The 10,464-nt window shown below is 53.8% G+C and overlaps 1 protein-coding gene across 8 annotated transcripts; it reads left to right on the plus strand.

Annotated features, from left to right (window-relative positions):
- The first annotated feature begins 2,766 nt into the window (after nt 1–2,766).
- Nucleotides 2,767–10,160, plus strand: LOC104691019 (aldehyde dehydrogenase family 3 member A2). 8 transcript variants are annotated; one of them, XM_039562984.1, is made up of 12 exons: nt 2,767–2,950; nt 3,633–3,806; nt 4,184–4,415; nt 4,506–4,591; nt 5,432–5,640; nt 5,777–5,894; nt 6,016–6,157; nt 6,323–6,489; nt 6,622–6,721; nt 7,159–7,394; nt 8,303–8,426; nt 8,718–10,160. In XM_039562984.1, the coding sequence occupies exons 2-11, from the start codon at nt 3,645–3,647 to the stop codon at nt 8,381–8,383; spliced, it is 1,533 nt and encodes a 510-aa protein (XP_039418918.1). In that variant the 5' UTR covers nt 2,767–2,950; nt 3,633–3,644; the 3' UTR covers nt 8,384–8,426; nt 8,718–10,160. The 8 variants fall into 8 exon arrangements, with proteins under 8 accessions (XP_039418918.1, XP_039418920.1, XP_039418917.1 ...); XM_039562986.1 differs by lacking the exon at nt 2,767–2,950 and adding an exon at nt 3,063–3,137; XM_039562983.1 differs by lacking the exon at nt 2,767–2,950 and adding an exon at nt 3,158–3,298.
- Nucleotides 10,161–10,464: the final 304 nt, after the last annotated feature.

Below are 10,464 nucleotides of genomic sequence, written 5' to 3' on the forward strand. Positions count from 1 at the left end.
GGGTTCAGAGGCAGTAACTTGTGATTTACCTATGTCACAGTGCTGTGCACAGCTACATCAAAAAGGGAAACTTGCTTTTCATCTGGAGCAGGGAAAGCCAGATCCTGCTGCTTCCAAAGCTGGTTGAGGCTTTGAAATTCAGATAGGCTGGCTTGTGACCTGACTTTTGACCCACCAGCTTTTTGATTCCTGCTTCCTCTCCTGTTTTGGGGGGTATCTTAAATTTAAATTTTGCTCCTTTGACTTTTTTGTCTTCTCTTAGCTCTGCTTGCTACTATCTTTTTTGACTGTCCAGGATGTCTTTTAAGTCTATAAGCAAATCTCTTTTCATCCTGAACTTCCCCATCTGACCTAAGCCATAGCCCTGGCTGTGGCTTTTTCCATAGTGCCCCCACAGCTCCTCCTTTCTGCAGAGGAGTGAAGTCTATCAGGGTACCCCCTCTCCTGAGGTCTCCGAGTCAGCTGGAGCCCAGCTGAAGGAAGCCTTGGCACTGCTCCTTTGGACAAACACCTTTTCAATAGGCTTTTGTGCACGGCAGGCTCCCCCCTCCTCACTGCCTGAAAGCCAACCGAGTGCCAGTGGGGCTGTTGAGTCTTGTTGCAGTCCTCATGCCAATCATTCCCATTGTTTCTTTGTGTCCCTTTCACATTTTCCATGGCCTGAACTCTGGCGACAATGCAGCCCACAGACCAGGGCTCTGTGTGACACAGTATCTCCTTCTTGCGAATGTGAGATCAGCCACAGCTTTCAAAACAAGTGATGCCATAAATGAACTGAGCTGCATTGATTCCTGTAGGTTCCTTAAAACCTCTCCCTGTTGCTCGTCTTCTGAACCCGCTTTTATGGTCGAGTGCTGTTTGGGTTTTGTATCTGCCCATCTTGTGCCACTGGCTGGGTTGTGTGACTTCCAGAAAACACGTGGAATCTGAGACTAGGCAGACATTTAAGCAGAGATTGAGGATTGCAGCTGAAAACTTGAAGTTCCGTGAGCGTGGTGTGCGAGATAAAAGGACATTTATTGATTAGCTGTGTTATTTGGTGGACTCTTGAAAGCAAATACTGCACAGTTTATCTTCCAAATCAAAGTCCTCCTTCCCCAGGCTCTGCTGGATGATTTTGGAAGCAAGGTAAAGATCAGCACAAAGGGCTGTTCTCCAGGGCAGGGCAGGAGCCTGTCTCTCCTTGCTGTTAATTGACTCCAAGAGGGGAGTGAGGGCTTTAAGGAATGAGGAGAGACGGGAATCTCGAGCTCAGCTTCTCAATAAAACACCTCTTGCTGCTGTAAGTACAGATTAGAGCCCCCCCACCACTGCTCACCTCCCAGTTTCTCTGGAGTTCCATTGCTTTCCCATAAATAGCTCCCTTTATTGTTTCTGAGTGATTGAATTAAAATAGAAAACAGTGCCAGCTTCCAGGCGTGGGGAGCACGGGGTATTCCTGTGTCTCACTCGGGATCCCACACTTCCCTGAAATCCACGTGTCTCACCCAGCTGAGACTCTGCAATGCTAAAAACGCCCTCAGCCTTGTTTCCTGTCCCTAACTGGCCAAAATATGTCCCTGACAAGGACCAAAAGGAACTGTCTCCCAGGACGCTGCCTCATTTCTGCTGACCCCTGGGGTAACTGGGAGCTGGGATGTTTGCTTCCAGTGTGTGCTGCCAAGTACGAGCAGCACTGTTGTGATGTGAAAACCCTCCAGGCTGATGGGTGAGAATTTTACAAGCTCTGGAGAATCCATCCACCTCCCTGCTCCTGCTGACATCCTGGAGTGGGTGCATTGCAGCACTGTTTCCCCAGGCACCATCTAATGCTCCATGCTGAGGGCTCAGGCTTTTACTGGGATTGAAGTAGCATTAATTGCCCCTGGGCCTGCACAGAGCTCCACCCTGCTGTGCCTGCAAGGATGCTGACAGGTAAGGGGAAGTACTTACATCAGGCAATGGTCCTGTGAGGATCATTCCTACTTCTACCCATGTTTTCTTCAATGCAAACCCAGTTTCTTTCCATACATCACCTAGGAAGGACCCTATCAAGCCCAGCCTCTTTCTACTTCCCATGTTGCCTCCTACATGCAAGTTTTAGCAGTTGTTTGTGTCATTCTTCTCCACAGTGGGGTGTTTACTGCTGAAATTTGTGTAACAGCTTGTGAAATGCTCCTGCTGAGCCATAGCAGTGAAGCCAACTGACCACAGAAGCCAAGCTTGGTGTTTCGGGGGAATTGTGGTTCAGCACAATCTGAAGCCAAAGGACACTCCCAGCCTCGAAGGGCCGTGTTGATGTGGGAAAATGGGATTAAACTTTGCAGGAGAAGGGGTGGTCTATGCCAGGAGCTTGCATCACCTGGGCAGGAGCACCCAGGTGCCAGCCCTGTGTGTCACAGAGGTGTGGTGGGCACGGATTTAGTGAGGTTACAGCTCCAGCTGAGGAGCTTTAGCAGTAAATGGCCCGGGTAAATCGTGTCACGAAAGGCAGCGTGTAACCACCTGCATGTAATTTTTAAATAACCCCCGTGCCTTTCTTAGAGTAAGTTGTGGCAGGTCTATTTTTAACCGGAATGTGCCCAGCCTTGCCTGAGCTCCTTTCCCTGCGTTTATTTTTGGCCCGTTTCCCACGCCAGGACTGTAACAAGGTTAATTCGGCCGTCCTGCGGGGCATGTCCTGCCTCCCCTAAAGCAGCACCTGCCCCGCTTTCCTTCTGCTCCGTGGCCGGAGGCCGCTGCCAGGGCAGGGCAGGGCCACCCGCGGGCGCCGCGGCCTCGTTCGTGCCCCGCTCCCTGCCCCGATAAGGCTCCGCAGGGACTCTGCCCTCCGTCCGCAGCGCGGCCCCACGCCCCGGCAGCGTTTCACAACCGGCCCGGCAGTGCCAGACCCGCCGGAGCCCACGGAGGACTGCGGCAGCCTCGCGGTGCAGCGAGCCCGGCAGGAGCATCGCCGACAGCGGCAGTCAAGGTACCGGCGGTACCCCCGTTCTGGGGGCGGCCGTGGGGACACATCCTTCACCCCGCTCTGCTCTTTTTCCCCCCTCCTTCCCCTCTCTCACACCGAGACCCCCGGGCGGGGCGGCCCCGCGGCCTCGCCCGTTCCGCTTCCGTCATGTGAGCGGAAAGAGGAAGCGCCTGCAGCGGCGGCGACCCCGGTGGGCGGCGGGGCCGCGGGGGCGGAGGGTCCTGCCCGGGGCGGAGGGCACCGGCCGCGGGGAGAGCCACGGTCTCGCAACCACCGTGCCGCAACCACTGCCACGGCTGTCGCCTTAACCCCGGTGTCGCTCGGGGGTCCCCGCGGTTCCTCGGGGAGGGGGTGGGGGTCCCCATCCCGCCGTGTCCTCGCCCGGTGTCGCTCGGTACCGCGGTGCCGCCGCGAGCAGCTCCCGGCTCCCTCGGTGGCATCCGCGCGCTCCCACCAACGCCCTGCGCTGCTTTTCAAACTTTTCTAACTCGGGAATTACGTAAGGGTTCAGAGAGATGCGGCAGAATTCGGGACAAACGGCGGCGGCGTGTTCGCTCCCCGGAGATGGGGCGGGGGGTGCGGCTGGGCGGTGGGAGCGTGTGCGGTGCTTTTGGGGACGAGCCGGGGTGTGTGCGGCGGGAGGGAGGGCCCTGTGGTGAGCTGGGTGTCGCCGGTGTCTCCTCAGCGCTGAGCAGCCATGGAGAGGATGCAGCAGATCGTGGGGCGGGCGAGGGCCGCCTTCAACTCGGGCCGGAGCCGCCCGCTGGAGTTCAGGATTCAGCAGCTGAAGGCCCTGGAGAGGATGGTGCAGGAGAAGGAGAAGGACATCCTGGCAGCCCTCAAGGCCGATCTCAACAAGGTCTGGGTCGGGGAGTTTCTCTCCTCAGTCGTGCAAGGACAGTGGTCAGCCCTGAAGGGAAAGTTGGAAGGCCAGAGGCTGCCTTTGCTGTGCTAAATGGCTTTTGCTCTTGTTCATCTTGGCCCTGGCTCCCACTGTGGCCTGCAAAGGTCTGCTGCCACTATTTCTAAGAAGTTAGTCTAAGGCAGGACTGCAAAGGCAAATCCTGGCTGTCAGGTTTTGGTTCTGCCTCACACACCCAAACTGGCTGTCTTTGGCCAGGGATCCTTTGGGGCAGCGCTGCCAGTGACAGACACATTGGAGCAGCAGGGCTGTGATGGTGGCTGTGGGAGGTGGGTGCCTTTGCCATCCCCTCCCCAAACTCCCTTTTCTTTCAGTGTGGGCACAATGCCTACAGCCATGAAATTCTGGGTGTGCTGGGGGAGCTGGCCCTGACCATGGAGAAGCTGCCGTCCTGGGCAGCCCCTCAGCCCGTGAAGAAGAACCTGCTGACCATGAGGGACGAGGCCTACATCGGCTACGAGCCGCTGGGAGTGGTGCTGGTCATCGGGGCCTGGAACTACCCCTTTGTGCTGGTCATGCAGCCCCTGATCGGGGCCATTGCAGCAGGTGGGGATCCAGCACAGCCCCATCCTTCATGGGGTGGTGGGTGGGGAGAGGATGTGAGGGCTCAGTGTCGGTGCTGTGTCTGCCCTGCAGGCAATGCGGTGGTGGTGAAGCCGTCGGAGGTCAGCGAGAACACAGCTCGGCTGGTGGCTGAGCTCCTGCCACAGTACCTGGACAAGGTGAGTATGGCCCTGTGTTTGACGTGACTGTCCTGCTTCCAAAGGGCTCCTGCAGGTTCGAGCCAAATCCATTGCCTGCTCTCTTCAAAGGAGCATAAGCAGGAGGCACAGGAAGGGTTGAATTAGAGTCCAAAGGTACACTGACAAATTCTCCCTGTGTTTGTGTGTGTGCTTACATAACGCTGCTGCAGTGTGATAGCCTTTTTGACATCTGTGGCCATATGGAGAGGTGTGTGTGTGTACTTTTCACTGCAGGAGCTGCTCTTTTGGAGCTGTCCTGGAGATGCCCTTAGGTCAGCACAGGTTGTGTAGGATGCTGGCTCTTCCTGAGAACTGGGCACTGTGTGTTCGGTGGCAAGATGTCCTGGGTTTTTGTGTCCGAGGAGGAGGAGGTGTTGTTTCTCCTCCTCTTGCCTGGCAGTTCTGTCATCCCTTGCACTATGTCACTGAGACAGACTGTTGCTGTGACTGCAAAGCCTCTGTGGAATTTTCTCCAGGAGTTACTGCCTTCCACAGGTGGGAGGCAGGAGCAGAGGAAGGAGACAGTCCTTGGGAGAGCCTGACAGTCACATGAACCCTGATTCTTGCTGTGTGGGAGCAGCTCCACAGCCAGACTCAGCCCTGGCCTCAGCCTCCATTTCTTTTAGTTCACGTGGCACAAAATGGGAAATGAAACTTCATTTCGGGAGAAGGAGCAGAGCATATCTCTGATATCACTACATTTTGTCCCTGTCACGAAGTAGGCCACAAATAAGTCTGCTCTCTGCCACATGCAGAGCTGCTGCCTTCATGTAAGTGCTTTGAATCAAGGTAACTCTCAGGTTCTTGTTTGCCCTGCAGGATCTGTACCCCGTGGTCACTGGAGGAGTTCCTGAGACAACTGAGCTGCTGACCCAGAGATTTGATCACATCCTCTACACTGGCAACACCGCAGTGGGCAAAATTGTGATGGCAGCAGCTGCCAAGCACCTGACCCCTGTCACCCTGGAGCTGGGTGGGAAGAGCCCCTGCTACATTGACAAGGACTGTGACCTGGCTGTCGCCTGCAGGTCAGCTTGTTGCACCTCTGGTGGGCCCTGAGCAGTGGAATGGGTACCCTGTGAGGCAGGGGGATGTCTCTGGGCCAGCATGCCCAGCTCAGGTGGTGCCTGGTGGGAAAACCATCTCCCTTTCTCCTTATCACAGGCGGATAACATGGGGCAAATACATGAACTGTGGGCAGACCTGCATCGCCCCAGACTACATCCTGTGTGACCCATCCATCCAGAGCAAGGTGGTGGAGAACATCAAGACAACTCTGAAGGTGAGGGAAGAGACCCTCGTGCAGTGGGAACGGTCCCTATTGCAGGCCAGGTGTGATTTCCTGGAGCTGTGGCTGTTGGAAGCTGTGCTGAGCACTTTGTTTCTGCTGTGCCCTTTGCCAGGAATTCTATGGGGAAGATGTGAAGTCGTCTCCAGACTATGAAAGGATCGTCAATAAACGTCACTTCAAGAGGGTCAAGAGCCTGCTGGAAGGGCAGAAGATTGCTCATGGGGGAGAGACTGATGAGGCCTCCTGCTTCATAGGTGCTGCTGGCAGCTGCTGGGGAGGGGAGGTGGTAGTGGGTGCTTTTTGGGGTCTGTGTCTTCCTTGGGTTGTGTTGAACGCAGGTCGAGTCCAGGACAAGGTCCTGGGATGGGCCATGTCTGTGTCCAGCTCATGCTGTTCTCCCATTCTCCCGTTTGCCTCAGCACCAACCATCCTCACTGATGTTTCCCCGGAGTCCAAGGTGATGGAGGAGGAAATCTTTGGACCAGTGCTGCCCATTGTGACTGTGAAGAGCGTGGAGGAAGCCATTGAGTTCATCAACCGTCGGGAGAAGCCGCTTGCCCTCTATGTGTTCTCCAACAACAAGCAGGTGGGTCTGGGCTCTGCCAGAGGAGATGAACATGGTTGACATGTAGTTCCCTTCCCAGTATCTTCAGTTATATGGTCTGGTCTCTTCTCTGAGTCTTTTTAATGTTTTGGGTTTTTTTATTTCTTTTTCTAGTTGATCAAGAGAGTCATCTCGGAAACCTCCAGTGGGGGTGTGACTGGAAATGATGTCATTATGCATTTCTTCCTCTCAACTTTGCCTTTTGGTGGTGTTGGTAAGTTACTGGTGCTCTTTAAGAGTTGGGACTTGCTGCACAGTGTGTCCCAGGGGACAACAACTCATGGTTTGTGTCTGGGTATCCCTGTGCCTGCTACAGCCCAAGGATCTCTGTGCAGCAGATCTTGATAATGGTAAGTTCGGGGAGTGGATTAGGACAGGGGCCAGGAGGGAAAAACCTTTGGGTGTATTTTTGGAAAGACTGAAACATTTAGTGCAGCCTGATGGGAAAGGTGCATTAAAACCATCAGCTGCAATCAGGGTGATTGGCAGAAATTACAGGTGGACATGAGGTGAGGAAAAAGAGTGTTGGGAGTACAGATGGACATCGTAGACACTGAGAAATGCTGCAAGGGAAGGGTCAGTTGTCCTCAAGTGGACAGAGTTTTGCCTGGCTGAGCCTGAGGAGTGACCCTGCCTGGCTGTGCCCCTCAGGTCACAGCGGGATGGGTGCCTACCACGGCAAGCACAGCTTCGAGACCTTCTCCCACCGCCGCGCCTGCCTCATCAAGGACCTGAAGATGGAGAGCACCAACAAAATGCGGTACCCACCTGGCAGCCAGAAGAAGGTGGATTGGGCCAAGTTCTTCCTCCTGAAGCGGTTTAACAAGGCCCGAATTGGGCTCTTTGTCCTGGCCCTGCTGGCGGTTGTGGCAGCGGTGATGATTAAGGTGAGTCGAGGGTCTTTGCTGTCTGTGCAATTTACTTGATCTGTTCTTTGCAACTGCAGCCCTTTCATTAAGCCTGACCTCTTTTTCTGTCTCATGATATCTGTCCCGCCTTAAATTCTTACCTTCTCACTCTTGCAAGCAGTCTGTAGAATAGGAATATCCCCGGAGAGATCTCACAGGCTGCTGTGCTCGTTGTTGCTCTTCCCTGGTAGGTGATACCCGTGGGATGCTCCCTCCAGAGGCAGAGGTTGGTAGTTTTAGACTCGTTAGGAGTGGTTTCAATTCCTGGGCTTCCTTCAGCAGCGTTTGAGCTGCCTCACAGCCCAGAGAGCTGCGAGTGTGTACCATGGCATCCTGGGGAGGGAAGCTGTGTCCCAAAGCCGGGGTCTGTGACGAGCTCTTGCTCCTCCTTGCCCATTGCAGCCCCTGTCTGACCTCAGCTCAATTATTCCCGTTTCCTCCCTTGTTTCCAGCTGGGTAGTGCGGAAGGGTGGGATGTCCTCTCCTCTCTGCAGGAGGCAGAGGCTTGCAGGAGGCTCAGGATGCCTCCTGAGGTGGAGGAGCAAGATCCGAATCTCTGAGCGTGATCACCGTTGGTTGTCCTTGTCTGACAAACCAGGCACTGCATGTGCCTTCACTGACTGCTCTGTGGGGTTTAGTGAGCTTGAGGGAGCAGCTCCTGAGGGGACAGGAGGTGGCAGGGTGGATCAGGATTCTGCCCTTCAGTCTGTGTAGTTACTGCTGCAAGGAGACACTCAGGAGCCCAACATCCCAGGGGAAATAACCTGCCCACGTAATCCAGAAGGAGATTTAAGAGCCAAGAACTGGCTCAGGCCTCAAGGGAGCAGACAGGGAGGGGAATGAGGGGGGGAAACTCACAGCATCTTGAAATCATTTGGGTTTCTCAGAGCCACCAGTCTGTGCTGAAGAGAAAAGCCCTCTTGGTTGTGCTGGCTGTGCAGAGGCTGGGCTGGCCCAGTGGGTGGTAAGGAGGAGCAGGTTTCAGAGCACTGCTGTGGCTGTCACAGTGAGGTAGGAGCCTTTTTCTTCTCCTGTGTGTAGACCTAGTTTGAGACTGGGAAAAGCTTTGTAGATGAGTGAATGTGGGGCTTGGAGAAGGTTTCCCTCTGAGCCAGAGCTCCCTCTGAGCTTTCCCTGGCATCTGAGATAACCAGTGCATGCTGAGGGGCAGGAGGCAGGAGAGCTGCACGCTGGGGAACTCCCTGACTGAAGGGGCTTTGCTTCAGGCTGTTCTAGAAAGGGAATTGGTTTTGTCTCAGCAAATCCTTCACAGGCCCTTGGTGTTGTGTTTTGCTTTCACAGGTGGTTAACTGATGAAGAGAGAAGGCACCACGTGCACGTCATACTCTGGGTGCTCGATTTGTGTCTGTTTCCTTAAGCTGGGGAGTCATTATTTTCTTTTGTTCTGGGTAATTTCAGTGAGCTGTCGAGCACACAGAGTAGCCTTAGAGAGGCACTAACCACGAGAAGGCTCAGATTCCTGTTTACTTAAAAGCCATGCTGGAGCAGAGGGACCAGTGGGGACAAGCTCTACAAAGGAGGACTGCAGAGCAAGAAATTCCAGTCCGTACCTCCACCCCGTGCCATGCAGAGCTTCCAGGGACACACAGTGTCTTGCACCAAACCACTCATCTTCCTTCAGCGACCAACAGGAGCTCAAGTTTCAGCAGTCCCTGGGTTGACAGTGTTTTCCCTGCAGTTTGGGGATGGTCTGCTCCTGTTGTGCCCTGAACACCCGCTCTCCTGGTGACAAACTTGAGACAGGCTGTGCTGCCCGATGCATTTGGCCAAGAGTGGTGAATAAACCCAGTGAGGTTCCCCTTGCCGTTTAATTGAGGTGAAACATTCATGGATCTCTGCAAACCGGAATCATCCACAGCTGGTGAGGGTTCTGGGTTTCATCATGTGCCTTTAGCAGTTATTTAGCAGTTAGAAAATTCCAAAGGTGATGCCTGCACTGCCTGTATTGTGCTGGTGAGTGCCTAATGCTGGTGCAAAAGAACTTTCAGGCCTGTTTAAAGAAGTGGGAATGACAAATGCCTTGTGGATTATCCCAGCCCCACACAGCCACTCGCTTGTTCCCGGTGGGATGGGGAAGAGAATTGGAAGGAAGTGAGGAAACTTGTATGTTGAGATAAAAATAGTTTAATAGGTTAAGTGAAAGTTGGGCTTGCAGGCAGATTAAAGCAAATCAAGGAATTCATTCATTAATTCCCCTCATCAGGCAGGTGTTCAGCCATCCACAGGAGAGCAGGGCATTGTCTGTCCTGGTGGTGACTTGGGAAGACGAACACCGTAACTCCCAATGTCACAAATCCAAACCAGCACCATCCTGCTAGGAAGGAACTTAGTGACACCATGAAAATTAACTTCATCCCAGCCAAAGCCGGCACAAAGCTGTTCCTGGTCAGATTCCTCCAAGGGAAAACAATTACTGGAAGAGTGTGTGTGCTTCTTCATGTTTGAGCTTCTCAGGATGCTGTAATCTTGCACTGGGGAATAATGTGGGGCTTGTTCTAGCTTGGGGGAAGGATGCTGAAGGAATTGAAGGTGAAAGAGCTTTAGAAATATTAATGTTAAAGCAAATTAAAAAGTTATTACTACATGCAATTAATATAGAGTAGAAAATTATATTTGCTGTGCAATAAGTGGGATTTCTTCATGTCTGGTGAAAGTCCATGTGCTAAGCCTTTTTGATGATACATTTTGCAAGCCGCTAAATAAACACTAAGAATTTAAATAATCCAAGTGTGGTTAAGTCCTTGCAGTCTCCTGAGGAATCCTCCTCTGCTGGTCCCAGCTCTGGCCATGGCTTGGCAGAATGGCACAGGTGTTTTGAGGTGTCTCTGCCCCAGCACACGTCCCTGGCACAGTGGGGAAAGGGTCCCCCAGAGCTCTCTTGGGCGCTGAAAATGCTCCTGGAGCCAGGGAGGGAGTGGGGTGAGCCAGTAGAGGAGCTGGCCTTGCGAATCCATCCCTGGATGGCCTCCCACCTGCCTGGTTGGGGTATTTTTAGATCCCAAGTGTGAGTGTTGTCTCCCGACAGCAG

Source organism: Corvus cornix, chromosome 19 (assembly GCF_000738735.6).
Source record: "Corvus cornix cornix isolate S_Up_H32 chromosome 19, ASM73873v5, whole genome shotgun sequence".
Classification (NCBI taxonomy): domain Eukaryota; kingdom Metazoa; phylum Chordata; class Aves; order Passeriformes; family Corvidae; genus Corvus; species Corvus cornix.